Source organism: Rhinoraja longicauda, chromosome 9 (assembly GCF_053455715.1).
Source record: "Rhinoraja longicauda isolate Sanriku21f chromosome 9, sRhiLon1.1, whole genome shotgun sequence".
In the NCBI taxonomy this organism is placed as follows: Eukaryota; Metazoa; Chordata; class Chondrichthyes; order Rajiformes; family Arhynchobatidae; genus Rhinoraja; species Rhinoraja longicauda.
Window position 1 is genome coordinate 50,465,441 of NC_135961.1, and position 23,265 is coordinate 50,488,705.

General features: G+C 45.4%; 1 protein-coding gene across 7 annotated transcripts in view; it reads left to right on the plus strand.

The window, feature by feature from the left end:
• The window catches only part of adgrg6 (adhesion G protein-coupled receptor G6), a 135,815-nt gene that overhangs the window by 35,530 nt on the left and 77,020 nt on the right, over positions 1-23,265 (plus strand). For 3 of the 7 annotated variants that reach the window (XM_078405458.1, XM_078405457.1, XM_078405462.1), the window contains exons 4-8: positions 4,859-5,203; positions 6,859-7,482; positions 10,431-10,496; positions 15,093-15,167; positions 20,873-20,947. In XM_078405458.1, the coding sequence (XP_078261584.1) occupies positions 4,859-5,203; positions 6,859-7,482; positions 10,431-10,496; positions 15,093-15,167; positions 20,873-20,947 (1,185 nt within the window). The remainder of the gene's footprint in view (positions 1-4,858; positions 5,204-6,858; positions 7,483-10,430; positions 10,497-15,092; positions 15,168-20,872; positions 20,948-23,265) is intronic. The other 4 variants (XM_078405459.1, XM_078405460.1, XM_078405463.1 and 1 more) reach the window with 4 other exon arrangements.

The following is a 23,265-nucleotide window of genomic DNA, read 5'->3' on the forward strand; positions in this document are numbered from 1 at the left end:
GAATGGTGGAACAGTCTTGAAAGTCTGAATGACTCACTCTTGCTTTTAATTCTTACACAAATTTGTAGGCAACGTGAACACAGGGTGACTGCCACTGAAAGAACTTTAATGGATTACAGATGGGTTAACACTTGTGTAAATGGTTGGGCAGCGAAATTTCAAAGAAACACTGCATTAACATCATTTACTGTTACCAACAACAACAGATCGTAAATTAAGGCATTGGTCGAAATCGTTGTGGTATTGCCACCATTCACAATATGCTTTGATTTTGCGTAATTTTATTTTGAGCTAGTACTTTTCCACTTGTTTTCCTCATGGTGCTACCAGTTTATTCCCCTGCTTTTGTTCTTGGCAACCATGCTTTAAAAAAAAAAAGACTAATCAGCAACTAACATATGTGCATATTTTAAAATGTCTGGGCTCTCTGAGATGGAAATCTGGTGGTATTTGCAGCTCTTGCGCTCATTTTATATAACTTCTGCTGCACCGCCACAGGTGTTTCTTGGCCTCTTCTTCTAACTAATCGAAAGGTGCTGGGCATTTGCTAATATATCATCGACTCGTGTAGGCAGGGATGGTATCCAGGCTCCCCTAGTTTGGTGGTGGGTTAATCATTTGTGGAGGAATGATTTTGCCAAATTCACTGCACAGACCCACATTGATGCAGGAGAACTGTCCCTCAGTGTGGATCAGAACTATCAGCACAGAATGGGAGTGAGGGGAAGGAGTAGCATTGACTGCGACGTAAATGGAGATATGCTTATTCAGAACCACGTTGTGTAACGTCCTAATCAACAATGGATACAAAGCACCGTCAATAATCTCTTTGTTCCCGTGGTGGATCTAGAACTGTGCATGTTAACAAGAGTGAGCTATTAGTGCTGCAAACCAACTAGTATTTATAAGGCATCTTCCCAATGTAGGGAAATATCTCCAGTGTAATTTCAGTACAGGCAGACGCAGAATGGATTCCGAGGTAGAACAAGATAATGGCATAAATAAAACAAATAATGCTGGAAATTCATGGCAGGTTAGGCAGCATCTGAGGAGAGGATGAAGACATGTCTTTCACTCTTGTGAACTTTAATGGAATAGGTTGGTCCAGAAAAACATGTTTGGAGCATTATTTTTTGAGGTGGGAAGGAGATAGTTTGGGTTAGCTCAAGGGCAGCTTGAGGGAGGGGCAGGTGTACAAGAAGCCACAAATAGTGACAAACACAAAAGCATTTCTAATATCGATCGTCATGAATGCTGGCATTATTTGGAAGATTCGTATTGAGAAATAATTAAATTGATGGTGGATGTTATGAAAGATCTGGATGTTAATACTGGTGGTTTGACAAGGGCATTGTTGCTAATTGCTGTAAATATTGCGAAATGTTTTAGACAATGCAAACTTGCGTTGATAATTTATGTGTGGTTAATGGTATTTAGTGCTATTTACAAAGATAGTTAATGGTATTGATGTGAGTTTTGTTAGGAGATAAATATAATAAATAGACTTCACTAAATGGCGTTTTGTGTCATGGTGAATTATTCATCGTATACGATAGACTGTATTGTGTGATTGTGTGTGTACATTGGTATGCACAGTGTTCCGTTGTTAAGGTAGGACACGGTTGTGCGGGATGGTTCAAGAACCTGATAGTTGTCCTTTCCTTACTTTGGTGATGTTTGACTTCAGGCTTCTGTGCCTCCTGTCTGATGGGAGCAGGGAGCAGAGGCAGGGCTCGCTGATGGGGATACTTTGATAATCTTATACATGTCCTAAGGTATTCAATTTGGTCCAGAATTTTGTAATGTTACAGGGTTAGATCTGGAGAAGCTGGAATTGTTCTGCTTGGAACAAAGAAGGTTGAGATAAGATTTAGTGGAGGTGTGATTGGCTTAGGCAAGGTAAATACTGTTCCCATCTGTGGCTGATTCATGAACCATTGAACACAGATTCAAAGACTTAGTCAAAGGGATACGACAAGATGTGAGGCACAACCATCTTAAGCAGAGACAGTTGACAATCTTGAGCTCATTGTCCGCAGAGATTTTGGGATCATACAGAGCGATCAGAAGGAAATGGATCAGTATGAAGAAGGATCTCGACCTGAAACGTCACCCATTCCCTCTCTCCTAGATGCTGCCTGACCTGCTGAGTTACTCCAGCATTTTGTGATACCCCAGAAGGAAAATGGATATGCATATGGGAGAGATCAAGCTTCAGGGCTATGAGTGGGTTTTAACTGAATAGTTTGATGCAGCAAGGCCAGCAGTGACTCGATGGATGAATGGTCTTCTTTGGATAGGGTGCAGAAGAGGTTTACTAGATGCTAATATATGTAAACAAAGAACTGCAGAATCTGGTTTATATCAAAGATAGACACAAAGTACGAGAGTAACTCAACGGGTCAGGCAGCATCTCTGGATAAAAAGGATGGGTGATGTTTCGAGTCGGGACCCTTCTTCAGACTGAAGAAGGTCCCGACCCGAAATGTCATCCATCTTATTTCTCCAGAGATGCTGCCTGGCCCGCTGAGTTACTCCAGCACCTAGTGTCTATCTTGACCAGATGCTGCCTGGATGAGATTGTTTTAGCAATAAGGAAAGATTGGACAAATTTGGATTGTTTTCCCTAGCGTGTTGAACATTCAGGGGAGACCTGATAGAAGGCTATAAATGTATGCAAGGCCGAGATAGGATAGTCAGAACCTTTGTCTCAGACTGAGAATATAAAAAAACTAGAGACAATATGTTTATGGTCAGAGGAGCAAAGTTTATTGGAGATATGTAGGAAAAAAACTGCAGATGCTGGTTCAAATCGAAGGTAGACACAAAATGCTAGAGTACCTCAGCGGGTCAGGCAGCATCTCTGGAGAGAAGGAATGGGTGACGTTTCGGGTCGAGACCCTTCTTCAGACCGAAGATGGGTCTCGACCCAAAACGTTACCCATTCCTTTTCTCCAGAGATGCTGCCTGACCCGCGATGTTACTCCGGCATTTTGTGTCTACCTTTATTGGAGATATATGTTGGGCAGTTTTTTTACAAAGAGGGTGGGGTGTCCTGGAACACTCTGTCAGTGCTGGTGGTGGCAGATATAATGGTGGCATTTGAGAAGATTTTAGATATGTACATAGATATGCAGGGAATGAAGATATATGTATTACATGTAGGCAGAGAAGATTAGTTCATCTTAATATCATTCCCGAAATGGACATTGTGGATGGAAGGGCCTGCTCATAGGCTGTAGTGTTCAATGTTCTTATTTGTTACTAAAACAATTCCAGGGTTCTGCATTTGTATGGATTGTGCAACGTTGCCCTTGCTATGCATTGCTAATCATGTCATAATTCGTTCATTGTTTATCCACCTCTGGTGATTTGAACAGAAGATTGCATTCATACTAAAGCTTTATGCCATTAAAGTATGTGAGTACCAGACAAAAATCACTTTGGATTTGTTTAAAGAGGCAAATTCTAATGAGGACTTGGGAGAGAGACTGAGGAGTAAAGGGATAGGCTTGAGACCAGAAATATACTTTGCGGTAGTCAAAGAAATATTAATCAGCAGTGAATTACCATGTCAATTGGTTTGCTTTTATTACCTCCAACCGTTGCAAGTATGCAAAAATAACTAATATAGTTCCTGCAAAAACCTGTTTTGTCGGAATGACTTGTGCAGTTCTGGCTTTCTCTCTGCGATGCTCTTTCCATTGTCCTACCACTGCTTCCTCTCCGTATCCCATCTAACCTGGTCGCAGCATTGGAGCGTTCTCCTGCTACAGCAACTGGACGAAAACTCAATTGTTACCTTATTTAGCAGGGAGCACAACTCCTCACTGTAGAGTAGATACCCCAAGGCAATGAAAGAAGCCCCATCCAAGCCACATCCTGTCCCAACACATTCCTGCCTGGGCAATAGCTAGAAGATTCCTGCAAATGACATCCCTTTGGTAAAATGTGCCGCCTTTCAGAACGACCACTGGATTTGGATATCCAGCAGTTGAAGGTTCAGTCGGGGGGCTGTGGTGAGTGCAGATAAATGGAGTAAAGGCCAGCAGAAATCAGTCATGATTCTGTTGAATGGTGGCGCAGGCTTGAAGAGTTTGATGCCCAACTCCTGTTCCTATCTCCTTCTGACCCAAAGAGTAGTGAAATCTGTAAATCTCACCCCCACTAACCTGTTGGGACCAGGTTGGGGAAAGGGCAAATAATAATGTAAAAACTGAGAGTGGTAGATATTTATTAGATAAGGTGAACAAGTTTAATGGAAGCTAGATTGGGAAAATACAACTTGGGCCTATCTAATGCATGAAAGGCTTCATCCTACCCAGATCCTCGCACACTAACACTATCCTACGCACAATAAGGACAATTTACAATTATACCAAGCCAATTAACCTACAAACCTGTACGTCTTTGGAGTGTGGGTGGAAACAGGAGCATCAAGAGAAAACCCATGCAGGTCTCAGGGAGATCATACAAACTCCGTACAGATAGGAGCCATAGTCAGGATCGAACCCGGGTCTTTGGCGCTATTAGGCAGCAAATCTACCACTGCGCCACCATGCCGCCCTAGTTCAATGCAAGGAAATTATGAACATTTTGGGCATTGGAATACCTTAGGTGCAGTCCTGTGGTCCAGATTGTAGCTGCTAATGTTCCAATACTGCGCTGTATGTGACTTGACTTTAAAACAATTTCCACCCGGGACAAGACTGACTGCATGCCTGGGCTAAAGCTTGGCAACTCTTCCTCCTTCTCATCTTGCTGGGACTCTGTCCAATGTATGTCACAAAGAGTTTTCCAAGATCAATTTAACAAGTATAAATGCAATGTTCCATTTTCTCTTTCTTTTGAAATTCAGCAGTATTGTGCTGCTCAAGTTGCACAGAAACTCTAACCGGTCTCTCAGGCCAGTTCACATCCCCATGTTACCCCAAGGACTATAACCCTAATTTAAACTGTAAGTGGACCATCCTGGCCCCTCCTGGATTTATCATACAGCTGACTTTTCATGACTTCGAGTTAGAGGAAGCCCAAGGATGCCACTATGACTTTGTGTCAATACTAAATGGGGCTGAAAACATAAAATTTTGCGGCGTCACGGCTAAGGGTCACACATTGAACTCTACCAGGAATGAAATGGTTGTCACGTTCAAGACCGACTTTAGCATCCAAACGAAAGGATTCAGTGCTTCCTACAAACAAGGTATGTGATAATGTGCATGGCTTGCTGAACGATACTGTTGCTTTCTAAAATATTTCCATCACAACTTCAAAGAAAGAATGCAGACACAAGGAACTCTAGATGCTAGTTTACAAAGAAGACACAAAGTGCTGGAGTAACTCAGAGGGTCAGGCAGCATCCCTGGAGAATATGAATAGGCAACATTTTGGTTGGGACCCTTCTTCAGACTCGAAAGAAGGGTCTCAACCCGAAACTTCACCAATCCATGTTCTCCAGAGATGCTGCCTGACCTGAAACCTCACCAATCCATGTTCTCCAGGGATGCTGCCTGACCCCTGTAGAGTTACTCCAGGAGTGTGTGTCTTTCAAAGAAAGAAAATCTGGATGTTGTACTGTGACCTTTTTTTTCTTCTTTTACAAATACTTTATTCCAAAAACAAACATACAAAGTAGTAATGCGATCAAATCAAAAGTTGCCTGTATTGGCAGTTTACAAACAAAACAATGATCAAATTAAAATTCCGCCAACTTTGCCAGTAATACATTCGACCTCCCGCGGCAACCAGCGTTTACGGAAGGCCTCCAGCGTCCCCGTGGACACCGCGTGTTCCCCCTCCAGGGACACGCGAGCACGGACGTTGTACTGTGACCGTGGGATTTCCCAAAGTACTTCACAACCAATAGAAGTATTTATGAAGTGTGGCAGTAGTTTTGGAAAGACGACTATCTGCTTATTTCTGCAGACTGACATCTGACAATGATGGATACATCAACAAACATATAATCTGTTTTAGTGAACTTGTACTCCCGGGTATTCTATATATAAACTACCTGAATGCTTCAAATGTATTTTAGGGTGAAATTCTCTCCCAGATATCCATTAAGTTACAGTATATATATAAATTGCTTGAACTCTTTAATCATATTCCAGCCTTCATTTTCTCCCAGGTATCCACCATTAAATATATAAAGAACCACAAAAACCTTTGTTTCGATTCCACCCAAACACTCATTCACAAATGTATATTACTCTGTCATTTATCGCATGCCATTCAAACTCCGCAATGAGATTCTCACCTGCAATTCACTCCCAAATGTTCGTCTTCTAAAAGTAGAATAATACAGTAGAAATGGCGGATTCTTTTGGCGGGTGGGCACGAGGGTTCTTTTATTTGCTTTCTCGCCCCAACCATTCCCACCATACTCGAGCCCCAACAATCGGGGACTGTGTGGAGCTGAGCCGAGCCGAGATGGGGGCGTTGAGCAGACTCATTCTCTCGCTGAGTCAGTGAGACCAGCTCCTCCTCACTCTCCCATCACAGCTGTCTCCCTGACCCTCTCTCCCACACGGTTACCGTTCATGTCTGACTTACAAACAGTTCTCAGGAACGGAACCCTGTCGTAAGCCATGGGACCTCCGGTAGACGGAACGCTAAATTCCGACAGGGAAATTGGATTTTGTCCATAAGGAAGCAGCAGGACAACGAGGGTGGAGTGTATTGGGGCAGTAAAATTTGCCATTAAAATAATTGTCACTGTCATTTCAGAGACAGTACAGGCATCTTCGGCCAAATGGCGTCCTCCTGACAATGATAGCTGCTCCCCTTCCTTATCTCTTGCACCTCTGTGAAACTAAAATATCTTCTTTTCTCTTCTCCTCTTGGATGATCGTGAAGTGGCAGTCTCACTGCGGAATCAAAAGGTGGTGTTGGACAGGCCATCTAGTCGACAGGTTGTTTCAGTGTCCTCCTCGGTCTCCATCCCAGAACTGGAACAGTTCACCGTGTGTCTGGAGGCCAAATCATCTACTGTGAAGAAAAACTGGGTCCTCTTGTCATACATGGACAGCAACAACCTGCCGCTCATTGACCTCAGGAGACAGGGAGGTGACATCCTCCTGGCAATCTCCAACGTGGAGTGTGACGTGAGCCAACTCTGGGAGGATAATTTCTCTAACGAGGCATTCACCGACGTTTGGCGCCAGTTGTGTGTCACATGGGATGGTGCCTCGGGCGATATCATCACTCAGACTCAAAACAGATATCAGGTCAATCCCTGCCCAGCCTCCATCGGGAAAAGTATTGCAGCCCAGGGCTCCCTCACACTTGCACCAGAACAAAAAGAAGCCAGCAAAACCTTCACCGGCCAGCTCTACAACTTCCGTTTCTGGAACTTCAACATGTCTGGGCAGATGCTAGTGGACCTAACCTGCGAAGAAGTGGGCAACGTGGTGGATTGGGAAAACTCGTTCTGGGACATCCCTGTCTCTGCGTTGGAAGCGGACAGTGAACTGAGCTGTGGTGAGTGTGATGCTCTGTTGGACGAGGTTGCTTGCTCCTGTGCCCACTTCTTCTTTTTACGTTGTTAGCTCTTTAAGATGTCTTGTACATGGTAGGCATTAATTTCCTATCTGTGCACAGGAGAAGACCTTACTGCAGGGTAGCAAGGCGGCAAAGAATTCCTGGGAATAGAGGGTCATTCTATCAAGCAAGGCTAGACCTTTAGTTTGTTTTCCTTGAAGTTTAGAAGATTGAAGACCGGCATTGAACAATATCAGGTCCTAAGAGAATTTGACAGGTTAGATGTTGCGATATATCCACTAGGAAGGTACATACAGGCAAAATAAAGATCTGGTTATTTAAAACTGAGATGCTTGGAAATCTCTCTCAGAGGCTGGTGAATCTTTGGAATTCTATGCCCCTGAGGAAAATGGAGGCCAAACAATTAAATATATTTAAGGCGGAGATGGGTGTTTGAAAGGTTGAGGAATTGAGGGTTGTGGACAATTGATATAGAAGAGGAGTTGAGGCCAGCTTAGATCAGCCACGATCATATTGAATGATAGGGCAGACTTGAGGGGTTGAATGGTCTACTCCTGTTCCAATTTTCTTATGTTCTTGTTCGATATGCTGTCTCCCATTTGCTCACAGAAATCCAGAAACGTTATCTAAAAATAGAATGATTAGTAATAACTGCAAGTTTAAGGCTGTCGTATTGTTAACAGCTTTGTTTATCCGCTTTGTCTTCATACCCCCTGGGCTCAACATCTTCAGGTATTCATTGCGAGAAGCAATGAGTAGGCCAGGCTTGTTTCTGGTGTGGAGGAAGATTAATCGGGTAATAGCAGGAAACCCTTTCCCCATAATGGAGGCATCAGAAATCAGAGGGTATAAGTTGAAGATGAGCAGTGGGAGTACTTCGAGGGGATCTGAGGAATGATTTTTTCACCTTGAGAATAGTTGGAATTTGGGACATACTGGAGGTGTGCGTTTTCACACTTCTATACACTTGCTCTGTGGGAGAAGGGAGGAGAGGGAGTGGCCAGGGTGCGACTCGTCCTTGATTATGCTGTTGGCCTAGCCGAGGCAGCGTGAGCATAAATGGGGTCAATGGAAGGGAGGTTGGTTTGTGTGATAGTCTGGGCTTGCATCCACAATTTGCTGCAATTGTGTCCTTCCCTGCACAGTGACTCCATTTCTATGGAAAATCTACTGCATGTCATTGTCACTACTGCCTGCTGCCTTGCTACAACATAAGTAAGGATCAATAGGTTGAGGGTAACACCAGCTGCTCAAGAGGGTGACGAGATTGGAACAAAACTGAAAAGGAAATGTAAAACATTACCAAGTGCCATAAGCAAGATAGATATCAGTCAGAAAATAAACGAGACCGATGTCTGGAAAAATCCAGATTTGGGTGGATATCCAGTGGCATGAAGAGAATGCGATGTGGCTCTGCAAAATAATGCTATTCAGCATCTGACTCAGCCCACACATGGCCTGGCTTCAATACCCACTGCATTAGTAACTTCATTATCTTTCAAGTCAAGGCAAGTGTTTATTGTCATATGCACAAGTACAGTGAGGTTCAGCCACAATGAAAAATCTTGCTTCAAACAGCATGGCCGGTACATAGATTCAAACACACAAAAACATAAATGCAGTGCGAATTACATGAATTATACAAGATCGTGAAAAGGAAAAAAAAAAGCTAAGAAAAACAAGACACCAAAGCCAGAGCAAAAACAATTAGAAAGCAAGTCCATGGTAGTGCAAGAACTGGTCCGGTGTTCCATTGCTGAGTAAGATTAGGGTTGTGGAGATTGGTTCAGGAACCTGACATTTGTAGGAAAGTAGCTATCCTTAATCCTGGTGATATGGGACTTTAGGCTTCTGTTCCTCCTCGTAGCAAGAGGAGAGCATGACATGCATGGTGGGGTTCCTTGATGATAGACCCTCCTGGTCTGACCCATAACTGACTCCAGACCTATCATGACATGATATGTTAGAAGGACATTCTTGCTATTGAGGGAGTGCAGCGGAGGTTCACTTGGTTTATTCCCGGAATGGCGGGATTGTCATATGTTGAAAGACTGGAGCGACTGGGCTGGTATACACTGGAATTTAGAAGGATGAAAGGGGATCTTATTGAAACATAAGATTATTATGGGATTGGATACGCTAGAGGCAGGAAATATGTTCCCAATGTTGGGGGAGTCCAGAACCAGGGGCCACAGTTTAAGAATAAGGGGTAGGCCATTTAGAACGGAGACAAGGAAAAACTTTTTCACTTGTAAATCTGTGGAATTCTTTACCTCCGAATGCAGTGGAGACCAATTCTCTGGATGCTTACAAGAGAGAGTTAGATAGAGCTCAAGGATAGCGGAGTATGGGGAGAGGGCAGGAACGGGGTACTGATTGTGGATGATCAGCCATGATCACATTGAATGGCGGTGCTGGCTCGAAGGACCAAATGGCCTACTCCTGCACCTATTGTCTATTGTCTATTGACATAGAGTTGTACATCACTGAAATAGGTCCTTCGGCCCACCATACCAATTGACTTTTTTCCTCGTGTACAAACCTAACCTGCCAGGATATACAAAAGCACCTGCGTACTCATGCACACATATATATGTCCACAGTTATGTGCATAAACGTGTGCACATGTGCATATGCATGTGTGCACATACATACAAGCAGATTTCTAATAGACAAGCACGTCCATAAATTTGCTTGCATTAGCAAGCATTCAAACCAATGTGCTGTAAATGAGCACATACACAAGAACTCATGTGCACATGTGGGCAGACACACTGACACATATGGTATGCATTGCACACATATGCATGCCCTCCTGCCCCCCTCCCACACACACAGGCACAGATGTGCCTGCACAGACAATGAACGGCCTGATAGCCCTACATTGCTGCCTATTTAACTAATGTGTTTTTGTAATTTACTTCCAGCCTCCGCACTTCCCACTGCTCCGACAGTCCGGCCCACCTGTTCGTCGTTGGGATCAGGATGTCATGGTAGGGCCAAGGATAGCGCAAATGTGACCAGAATGGTCAGTTTTAAAGTAATAATTAACAGGATCAATCTGTGACTGGTCCTTATTATTTTGTCGGAGTAACTAACCTTCGCTGACCAAGTTTCTAACTTAAGTTGCCTTCAGAAATATTGTTCACTTCTGGACGGTTTCAAACAACCCTTCTTGGTCGGAGGTGATAGGAATGAGTCAAGAAACTTCTAATCTGTTGCCTTCTTCAGATTGCAGTGTCATTAAGAAAGGGAACAACCCGACTGTGCTATTTTAAAGGTGGTTTCTATGATTCAGCCAGTTTCCTGGCTCTGGGAGTGTGATATTTTGTACAGCCAATTCCCAGAGCGGTTCGGAGGGGAGCAAAAGCGAGATTCAGTCAGACAGATTTATCTGCATAATGTCGGATGTCTGTGCCTTGATTCATAATCAACGATTTACGATCCTTCTCAAATAATGCCAAAACTCGTCTCGCAAAGGTTGATGCAGTTACTTCAGCGTGCACAATGTTGACATTATTTTCCATGTTTCATTCATGCCCAATGTTAGTTGCCGAGTTTGGATGTTGGAACTTCCAGACATACTAATAATTAGCCTCTCGCCCAAGGGAAAGGAAATTAAAAAAAATACACATATCTTTTTTTAAAACTTGGACCTTGGTTTATTCAAAGAGAGTATTCCACATCGGAAATAAGACATGGGAAGAGTATCCATAACAAAAGCTTCATCAAAGTATCATCATATAGCACAAAGAGGCCAGTTGGCCCATCTTGCATTTGCTGGTTTTCTGAACGATCTCCACAGCTGTTTTATCATAGGCCTGAAAGTGCACACTTCCCTTACTCAACGACAAGGGAATGCAGTGTTTATATGACTGGGAAAATAATCCAGAGGCTGGGTTCATTATTGGAAGCGATGAGTGAAAATCCAACATGGTGAATTTAAATTTGGTTAGTTTGGTTGAATCGGGCCAAGTTAACATCTTTAAAGGTAGCTAGATATTCATATTTTGATTGTGCAGCTTTCAACCCAGGGGTATGAATTTTGGTTTCTCTGCCTTCAAGTAACCCCTGCATTCGCTCTCTCTCCATCCCTCCCCCACCCAAGTCACACCAGCATTTTGTTCTCACCTAGCAAAGAGCTTTCAATGGCCTGTTTCCTTTATCATTGTTACTTTTTTGCATATCTTTCTTCATTTGTTGTATATATATCTACTACACCATCGCCCATATCTCCAGTTTCCCTTTCCCTGAAGAAGGGTCTCTACCCGAAACATCACCCATTTCGTCTCTCCAGAGATGTTGCCTGTCCTGCTAAGTTACTCCAATATTTTGTGTCTATCTTTAGTTAAAAATCTAACTGGTTCATTAATTCCTTCCAGGGGAACTGACTTTCCTGACCTAAAATAGACCCCACGTGACCCCAAACCTGCACCAATGAGTTTTTTTACATAGAGAGTGGTGGGGGCCTGGAACACATTGCCAGGGGTGGTACTGGTGTGGGCAGATATGATAGTGGCATTTAAGAGGCTTTTGGACAGGTTTGTGGAAGTGCAGGGAATAGAGGGATACAGGCAGATGAGTTTAACGTGGCATCATGTTTGTCACAAACATTGTGAGGCCAAAGCATTCCTGTGCTGCGCTGTTCTATATTCTATACCTGGCCTCCTAACCTGTGCTTAGTCATAAATTCTTGGATTTGGGCCTCATCACTTAGATTAGTCCTCATTTCCTTGTTTCAGCCTCATCACCCTTCCCCTGAACTAACAAGATAGTCATAGAGTGATACAGCTTGGAAACAGGCCCTTCAGCCCAACTTTCCCACACTGGCCAACATGCCCCAACTACACTGGTCCCACCTGCCTGCGTTTGGTCCATATCCCTCTAAACCTGTCCTATGCATGCACCCGTCTAACTGTTTCTTACACGTTGGGATAGTCCCACCCTCAACTCCCTCCGCTGGCAGCTCGTTCCATACACCCACCACCCTTTGTGTGAAAAGATGAAAGTCCTGAATCAGCACACCCCGCCCATGATTCTCAGGAAGGTGCTTGTGGAAGAATTGGCATCTTCCACTGAACCCAATAAGCCCGGGGCGCTCTCAGTTTTGGGTTCGGCTTTGGTTGGTGCACGCTCACTGAAAGCAGTCCATGAGTCAGCCTTCAACCCGGACAGGGAAAGAACAGCAAGCACAGGATGCTCCAAACTCAAGGGGTTAATTGTTCTCCCTTCCCCTAGCCACGCTGCCACAAACGTTGCCTACCTTCAGTCATCGTTGGCACCCTTCCCGGGTAATAGGCCACGACGATACAGCTTGTTAATTAAAATCCCGAGCTCTTTATACTGCAGTGCCTGGCCTGCTTTCCTTGTTTGATCTTGCTGAGGCACAGGAGTCCATCAGGCACGCATCGCCAGGCAGGCAGCTCCGCACCCTTTCTTCCCCCCGACAACTAAAGCTCGGCTGGGGCGAGGAGTCACGCAAGAATAAGGACAGCAGAAAATAGCAGCAGGAGTAGGCCACTCGGCCCCTCAAGCCTGCCCCACCATTCCACTTGATCGCGGCTGGCCTACGCGGGCCTCGACTCCTCTGCTGTGCCTGTTCCGCATCACCCTCACTTCCTCCATTTTTCAAATATTTATCTATCTTCTTCAGTATATCTAATGATCTGGCCTCCGTCACCCTCCTGGGCAGAGAATGCCAAGAGATTCACTATTCTCTGAGAAAATGAACTGTACACCCTTCAGTATTAAATATCCAGCCCCTTATTTTGTAGCTGTGTCCCCTTGTTCGTGACCTTTCCATTGGTGAAAATATCTCAACATCCACACTTCCAAGCCCCTTTAGTATCTGACATGTTTGGTGGGGGTGGTGGGGGGCAGGGGGAAGCAGGAGGAAAGGAGGGGGAGGCCAAAACCATGCAAGTAGCAGGTGGATACAGGTGAAGGGGGCTGCTGTTGAAATGCAGATAGATGGACAATGACCAGCGATGCAAAGAAAGAAGATGTGAGACAAAAGGATTGAAGTGTAGTGAATTGTGAAATAAAAGGTCGGAATGTAGACAGAAGGGAAAGGGGGAGGGGAGAAATAGGTACGAGTCCAGGTGTGGCACATGGGAGAAGGGGGGGGGGGGAAAGGGGGAGGGGTGAGGGTTCCAAAAAATTGGAGAATTCAACGTTCATGCCATTGGGTTGTGAGCAACACAAGCAGAATATGAGGTGCTGTTCCTTCAGTTTACATGTGGCAGTATCTGCCAAGAAACAAACAGAGAACATCTCAGGTAGAAGACTTCTTGTTTTGAAGAGTTGGTCTCGGAGCTGAAATGTTATTCCATCGATGTATTTCCTTGTGCCTCGTGTTTCCCTTTCAGGTGTGAGTCTAGTTGCTTCCATTATTCTGCAGGGTAGCAAGGTCCACTTGCAGTATTGAACTCTCAACTCAGGGGCTCAACTGCCCCAGCCTCAAACATACCTGTGGTCCAGTCACAGTAATTCACTGTTATGGTGACACAACTCATTTACTAATCTCCAGCACAAAGTTTGATAGGATCGTTGACACCTTGCCTCAGTTTAATGCCACCTTTAAGAGAAGATGCCTTCAGATTTAGATTTTTAGATTTAGAGATACAGCGTAGAAACAGGCCCTTCGGCCCACCGGGTCCGCGCCGCCCAGTGATCCCCGCACATTAATACTATCCTACACCCACTAGGGAGAATTTTTTACATTTGCCCAGCCAATTAACCCACAAACCCGTACGTCTTTGGAGTGTGGGAGGAAACCGAAGATCTCGGAGAAAATCCACGCAGATCACGGGGAGAACGTACAAACTCCGTACAGACGGCGCCCGTAGTCAGGATCGAACCTGAGTCTCTGGCGCTGCACTCGCTGTAAGGCAGCAACTTTATCGCTGCGCCACCGTGCAGCCCTATAGTAGAGCACCCTGACTCTCTGACTAAGTGCCAAATTACATCATGTTTTTTCCCCCCATCTGACATTCCCGGCGTTTGTATATTAATCAGTGCTATATTCAGTAGTGTTCACAATCTATCCTTATACCAGGCATCCTTGCCACTCCTGAGGCCCACTGGCTCGATATCTCTTCCCTTGTTTGGGGGGTGGCTCCACCAGACCCTGCCCCCCCCCCCCCCCCCCCAATATCCCACTGGGGGAGGACCCTGGACCGTAGGCCTCTCCCACAGAGCCTTGGCGTTGGCACTCCCAAGCTTCAGCAAGTCCCTCAGTACTTACTCCTGCAGTCTGGAATGGGACAGTCGGGCAGCCCAATGAACATCTTTCACCGATTTGATGATCTTCCAGCAGAACTTTATGTCCGTCTCCGAATGTACCCCTGGGAACAGTCTGTAATTCATGTGCTTACGTCTCTGGTGAGGGGTCACAGGTCTATGCAGAGGACAAGATTGTCTCACCAGTAAAGTCTTGATCTACATTAAAATTGAAAATTCTCATGCATGTATACATTGTAACAGCATGTGTTTCTTGAGCCATGTTTGATAACTGCATGTAACGATTACCAAGTGCACCATGTAATAATGTATTGTTACTTGCTTGCTCTTCCTTATCTTATTCCCAGCCACCACACCAGTTAACTCCAACACTCTTACCACTAACTTGCACGTCACTAACAGTGTCGATCCGTCAACTGATGGTAAGAACAATGCATCTTTTTATTCTGTTGTTATTTTGCCATAATTTAATATAGTGGAGGCAGCTGATGTGAAGACTTAGTGTTATGATTACACACTCCCACCAGGCATTCTATTGCGAGGACTATATAATCAGTGTCACGTGTTTACAAGAGCAATTGCCTTCATATGTAGGAAAGAACTGCAGATGCTGGTTTAAATTGAAGGTAGACACAAAATGCTGGAGTAACTCAGCAGGACAGGCAGCATCTCTGGAAAGAAGGAATGGGTGACGTTTCGGGTCGAGATCCTTCTTCAGACTGATGTCAGGGGAGGGGGAGGGACAAATAAAGAATGTTGTCGGAGATAATAGACAATAGACAATAGGTGCAGGAGTAGGCCATTCGGCCCTTCGAGCCAGCACCACCATTCAATGTGATCATGGCTGATCATTCTCAATCAGTACCCCGTTCCTGCCTTCTCCCCATACCCCCAGACTCCGCTATCCTTAAGAGCTCTAGTCAAGTCAAGACAATTTTTTTTGTATTGCACATTTAAAAACAACCCACGTTGACCTAAGTGCTGTACATCAGTTCAGGTACCAAGAACGAAAATACAATGGCACACAAACATAACAGCACATACATAAACAGTTCACAGCGCCCCCCCAGAGGGCCTCAAACACTAGGGAGTAGAAATAGGTTTTGAGCCTGGACTTAAAGGAGTTGATGGAGGGGGCAGTTCTGATGGGGAGAGGGATGCTGTTCCACAGTCTAGGAGCTGCAACCGCAAAAGCGCGGTCACCCCTGAGCTTAAGCCTAGACGCGGGATAGTGGGTAGCCCCAAGTCGGCCGACCTGAGGGACCTGGAGATAGAGTGGTGGGTTAGAAGATTTTTGATATGGGGGGGGGGGGGGGGGGGGGCTTTGTGTGTGAATAGGAGGAGCTTGAAGTTGATTCTATACTGTACAGGGAGCCAGTGGAGAGAGGCCAGAATCGGGGTGATGTGGTCCCTTTTACGGGTACCCGTCAGGAGTCTCGCTGCGGCGTTTTGGACCAATTGCAGGCAGGACAGGGGTGATTGGCTGATAGTGTATAGGGAGTTGCAATAGTCTAGGCGGGAGGAAATGAATGCCTGAATGATTTTTTCAATGTCGTCAAATTGGAGGAATGGTTTGATTTTAGCTATGGTATGAAGCTCTGTCTAGCTCTCTCTTGAAAGCATCCAGAGAATTGGCCTCCACTGCCTTCTGAGACAGAGAATTCCACAGATTTACAACTCTCTGACTGAAAAAGTTTTTCTTCATCTCCGTTCTAAATGGCCTACCCTTTATTCTTAAACTGTGGCCCCTGGTTCCAGACTCCCCCAACATTGGGAACATGTTTCCTGCTTCTAACGTGTCCAATCCCTTAATAATCTTATATGTTTCAATAAGATCCCCTCTCATCCTTCTAAATTCCAGTGTATGACCAGATAGTAAGACCAGCGGGAGAATTGGGAGGGGGGAGGGAATGGAGAGAGAAAGCAAGGGCTATCTGAAGTTGGAGAAGTCAATGTTTATACCGCTGGGGTGTAAAGTACCCAAGCAAAATATGAAGTGCGGTATTATAGATGAGGTTCCCACTAGGGTCTCCTCGATATCCCGCAGCTCTGCTCTTGCTCCCCCTCACCCCATTCGTAACAAGGACAGAGTCCCCCTTGTCCTCACCTTCCACCCCATCAGCCGTCGCATACAGCATATAATCCTCCAACATTTTCGCCACCTCCAACGGGATCCCACTACTGCTCACATCTTCCCATCTCCATCCCTTTCTGCTTTCCGTGGAGATCGTTCCCTCCGAAACTCCCTGGTCATCTCTTCCCTTCCCACCCAAACCACCCCCTCCCCGGGTACTTTCCCCAGCAACCGCAAGAGATGCAACTCCTGTCCCTTTACCTCCCCCCTCAACTCCATCCAAGGACCCAAACAGTCTTTCCAGGTGAGGCAGAGGTTCACTTGCACCTCCTCCAACATCATCTACTGTATCCCCTTCAGTATTAAATATCCAGCCCCTTATTTTGTAGCAGTGTCCCCTTGTTCGTGACTTTTCCATTGAAAATATCTCAACATCCACACTTCCAAGCCCCTTTAGTATCTGACATGTTTGAACAAGGTCACCCCTCCTTCTAAACTCCAAGGAATACAGTCTTGCCCCTATGAAGAGGATCCTCAGAGGAGGGCTGTTTATCACAGGAACAGGTTTGGTGGTGAGGAGTGGGGGAGGGGGGAGTATTGAGCTAATTGTCTTTGGTAAATTTCCCCAAGTGTGTAGGGAATGGATGTGAAAGTGGGATAATGCAGAACTAGTGAGAACGGGTGATCGATGGGTGGGGGGATGTTGAGATTCTGTTTTCTCTGAGGAAGCTGGTTTAAGAAACCCTTGGTGTTGGGTTGGGGAGGGTGAAGGCTTCAAAAACACGGTGTGATCTGGAAAGGAGTGGTGCTTCATAAACCTCTGTCTTGTTCCGGAGTTGTGCATCATCGCCCCTCTTCATCTTGAAGTTCCTCTTTAATCATTAACTACTGTTTGGTCGCTTGCTATTAAGTAAACACTGGAAGTCTGCCAAATCCCTTCTTGTTGCTGTTTCCAGTTCTGGCAGACTCCTCTCTAGCTCCCGTTTGAGGCAGCTAATGTGTCAAGCAATAAGCCTAGGGGTCCTCAAACCCTCCCAGTATATCACTAATAACGTCCAGTCAGGCCTGGACAACACTTCTGAGACACTGCCTATGTTTCATGAGTAAGGTTATTCACTTTTACTATCTCTGAGACCAGAGCTGATTATTCCCTTGTTCCACTTTCTGAGATCTTGAGACCAGGGACGCTGGAGTTAATGCTGCTGCCAGCTTAACAGCCCCAGGGAGCCAAGTTTGATTCTGACCTCCAGTCTGTGGAGTTTGTATGTTCACCCTACGACTGTGTGGTTTTGCCTCGAGTGCTCCGGTTTCCTCCCAGATCCCGATAGCGCATGGGTTTGGTCCCTGTAAATTGCCTCTGATATGTAGAGTGAGTGGTAGAATGGGTAACAGGGAAAATTAGTATGGGGAATGGGATTGGGTTGTGAGCTGGCATTGAGTTGATGGGCTGAATGGCCTCTTTCTGTGTGGAGAGCAAACATGGAAGGCGGAACCCTGCTGCCCATGTCCCACTGAACCCAAGACCTGTTTATCCCTCACTCTTGTTGAAGATTGCCTCTCCACTGAGCAGCAGCTCATTCTTATTTTCCCATCTGTCCCTGTCCTCTCTCTCACGTCTTCTTGCCCTGCACCATTGAATCTGATTCATTTTGCTTCTCTCTGGAGGGAAAGAGGAATCATGGAGCTTACCAATGCCCCAAGGTGTTTGTCTAAACCAATGCAAATACTTCCCAATGAGTGAAGCTTTTCCATTTCCTATTCTCATGCTCTCATTCAGAGATTCATGCCATTTCAATCCTACTCCTGTCCCGACCAGCAGACCTGGGTGTGGGTTATGTTATGCATAAAAGCACTGAAACATGCTATTTGGGCTTAACTACGAAACACTGTCCAGGAATCTGCTCAAACCAACGTTATCTAAACTTCTCAAATTGAAAATCAAAAAATACTACCGATGCTGCAAATTTGAAATAGAAACATTAAAAAAGTTGGAAATACTCAAGTTGAAATTCACGTTGCATTGCGCAACAAGGAACTGCAGATGCTGGATTACGAAAAAAAGCACAAATTGCTGGAGCATCTCTGGAGAACGTGGGTAGGCGATCTTTTGGGTCAGGACCTAGGTTAATTCCCGGAATGGACTAGGTTAATTCCCGGAATGGCGGGACTGTCATATGTTGAAAGACTGGAGCGACTACGCTTGTATACACTGGAATTTAGAAGGATGAGAGGGGATCTTATCGAAACATATAAGATTATTAAGGGGTTGGACACGTTAGAGACAGGAAACATGTTCCCAATGTTGGGGGAGTCCAGAGCCAGGGGCCACAGTTTGAGAATAAGGGGTAGGCCATTTAGAACATGAGGAAAAACTTTTTCAGTCAGAGAGTTGTGAATCTGTGGAATTCTCTGCCTCAGAGGGCAGTGGAGGCCAATTCTCTGAATACATTCAAGAGAGAGCTAGATAGAGCTCTTAGGGATAGCGGAGTCAGGGGGTATGGGGAGAAAGCAGGAACGGGGTACTGATTGAGAGAATGATCAGCCATGATCACATTGAATGGCGGTGCTGGCTCGAAGGGCTGAATGGCCTACTCCTGCACCTATTTTCTATTGTCTATTGACCTTTCTTGGGGGGGGGGGGAGCTGGAAGAAAGGAGGGGGAGGCCAAAGCCATGCAAGTAGCAGGTGGATACAGGTGAAGGGGGCTGTTGAAATGCAGATAGATGGACAATGACCAGCGATGCAAAGAAAGAAGATGCGAGACAAAAGGATTGAAGCGTAGTGAATTGTGAAATAAGAGGTCGGAATGTAGGCAGAAGGGAAAGGGGGAGGGGAGAAATAAGTACGAGTCCAGGTGTGGCACATGGGAGAAGGTGGGGATGAAGGGGGAGGGGTGAGGGTTTTAGGGCTCCAAAACATTGGAGAATTCAACGTTCATGCCATTGGGTTGTGAGCAACACAAGCAGAATATGAGGTGCTGTTCCTTCAGTTTGCATGTGGCAGTATCTGCAAGAAACAAACAGAGAACATCTCAGGTAGAAGACTTCTTGTTTTGATGAGGTGGTCTCATCAGGAGCTGAAATGTTATTCCATCGATGTATTTCCTTGTGCCTCGTGTTTCCCTTTCAGGTGTGAGTCTAGTTGCTTCCATTATTCTGCAGGGTAGCAAGGTCCACTTGCAGTATTGAACTCTCAACTGAGGGGCTCAACTGCCCCAGCCTGAAACATACCTGTGGTCCAGTCACAGTAATTCACTGTGACACAACTCATTTACTGATCTCCAACACAAAGTTTGATAGGATCGTTGACATCTTGCCTCAGTTTAATGCCTCCTTTAAGAGAAGATGCCTTCAATTGTAGAGCACTCTGACTAAGTGCCAGATAACATCATGTTTTTTCCCCCAAAAAAACAAACTTTATTTAGAATAATAAAAAAAGATGTACAAAACAAGAAAAGTCCAAAAACTCTTCTGGCATTCCCGGCGTTTGTATATTAATCAGTGCTATATTCAGTAGTGTTCACAATCTATCCTTATACCAGCCATCCTTGCCACTCCTGAGGCCCAATGGTTTGATATCTCTTCCCTTGTTTGGGGGGTGGCTCCACCAGACCCTGCCCCCCAATATCCCACTGGGGGAGGACCCTGGACCATAGGCCTCTCCCACAGAGCCTTGGCGTTGGCTCCCACAAGCTTCAGCAAGTCCCTCAGTACTTACTCCTGCAGTCTGGAATGGGACAGTCGGGCAGCCCAATGAACATCTTTCACCGATTTGATGATCTTCCAGCAGAACTTTATGTCCGTCTCCGAATGTACCCCTGGGAACAGTCTGTAATTCATGTGCTTACGTCTCTGATGAGGGGTCACAGGTCCATTCAGAGGACAAGATTGTCTCAAGCCTTGATGAACATTAAAATTGAAAATTCTCATGCATGTATACATTGTAACAGCATGTGTTTCTTGAGCCATGTTTGATAACTGCATGTAACGATTACCAAGTGCACCATGTAATAATGTATTGTTACTTGCTTGCTCTTCCTTATCTTATTCCCAGCCACCACACCAGTTAACTCCAACACTCTTACCACTAACTTGCACGTCACTAACAGTGCCGATCCGTCAACTGATGGTAAGAACAATGCATCTTTTTATTCTGTTGTTATTTTGCCATAATTTAATATAGTGGAGGCAGCTGATGTGAAGACTTAGTGTTATGATTACACACTCCCACCAGGCATTCTATTGGGAGGACTATATAATCAGTGTCACGTGTTTATAAAAACAATTGCCTTTATATGTAGGAAAGAACAGCAGATGCTGGTTTAAATCGAAGGTAGACACAAAATGCTGGAGTAACTCAGCGGGCCAGGCAGCATCTCTGGAGAAAAGGAATGGGTGACGTTTCGGGTCGAGCCTCTTTAGACTGATGTCAGGGGAGGGGGAGGGACAAAGAAAGAATGTAGTCGGAGATAATAGACAATAGGTACAGGAATAGGCCATTCGGCCCTTCGAGCCAACACCACCATTCAATGTGATCATGGCTGATCATTCTCAATCAGTACCCCGTTCCTGCCTTCTCCCCATACCCCCATGACTCCACAATCCAAGAGCTCTATCTAGCTCTCTCTTGAAAGCATCCAGAGAATTGGCCTCCACTGCCTTCGGAGGCAGAGTATTCCACAGATTTACAACTCTCCGTTCTAAATGGCCTACCCCTTATTCTTAAACTGTGGCCCCTGGTTCCAGACTCCCCCAACATTGGGAACATGTTTCCTGCTTCATACGTGTCCAATCCCTTAATAATCTTATATGTTTCAATAAGATCCCCTCTCATCCTTCTAAATTCCAGTGTATGACCAGATAGTAAGACCAGCGGGAGAATTGGGAAGGGGGAGGGAATGGAGAGAGAGAAAGCAAGAGCTATCTGAAGTTAGAGAAGTCAATGTTTATACCGCTGGGGTGTAAAGTACCCAAGCAAAATATGAGGTGCTGTATTATAGATGAGGTTCCCACTAGGGTCTCCTCGATATCCCACAGCTCTGCTCTTGCTCCCCCTCACCCCATTCGTAACAAGGACAGAGTCCCCCCTGTCCTCGCCTTCCACCCCATCAGCCGTCGCATACAGCATATAATCCTCCAAAATTTTTGCCACCTCCAACGGGATCCCACTACTGCTCACATCTTCCCATCTCCATCCCTTTCTGCTTTCCATGGAGATCATTCCCTCCAAAACTCGCTGGTCATCTCTTCCCTTCTCACCCAAACCACCCCCTCTCCAGGTACTTTCCCCAGCAACCGCAAGAGATGCAACACCTGTCCCTTTACCACCCCGCTCAACTCCATCCAAGGACCCAAACAGTCTTACCAGGTGAGGCAGAGGTTCACTTGCACCTCCTCCAACATCATTTACTGTATCTGCTGTTCCAGGTGTCAACTTCTCTACACCGGCGAGACCAAGCGCAGGCTTGGTGATTGCTTTGCTGAACACCTCCGTTCAGTCCGTACTAACCTACCTGATCTCCAGGTGGCTCAGCACTTCAACTCCCCCTCCCAATCCCAATTTGACCTTTCTGTCCCGGGCCTCCTCCATTGTCAAAGTGAGGCCCAGCACAAATTGGAGGAACAGCACCTCATATTTCGCTTGGGTAGTTTATACTCCAACGGTATGAACATTGACTTCTCTAACTTCAGATAGCCCTTGCTTTCTCTCTCCATCCCCTCCCCTTTCCCAGTTCTCCCACTAGCCTTACTGTCTCCGACTACTTTTTATCTTTGTCTCAACCCCTCGCCTGACGTCAGTCTGAAGAAGTGTCTCGACCCGAAACGTCACCCATTCCTTCTCTCCAGAGATGCTGCCAGTCCCGCTGAGTTACTCCAGCATTTTGTGTCTTCCTTCAATTGCCTTTATATATACCCATTGAAGAATTGTGTGTTTAAAAATAAGGTTGCTTTGTAAGTTATTTTTCTTGGGTATTGTGGATGGAATTTATTGAAACCATCAGATGCGCAATTATATATTCTTGAATATTTTTTAATACATTACATTGGACAATATGAGCACAGTATAATATTAAACAATTTGCAATACTTAGTTACAGCATGTTACGATGCATCCATAGAGTGATACAGTGTGGAAACAGGCCCTTTGGCCCAACTTCCCCACACCGGCCAACAATGTCCAAGCTCCACTAGTCCCACTTGCCTGCGCTCGGTCCATATCCCTCCAAACCTGTCCCATCCATGTACCTGTCTGTTTCTTAAATGATGAGATATTCCCAGCTTCAACTACCTCCTCTGGCAGCTTGTAACATACACCCACCACCTTTTGTGTGAAAAAGGTACCCCTCGGATTCCTATTAAATCTTTTCCCCTTCACCTTGAACCTAAGTCCTCTGATCCTCAATTCCCATACTCTGAGCAAAAGACTGTGCATGTACCGGATCTATT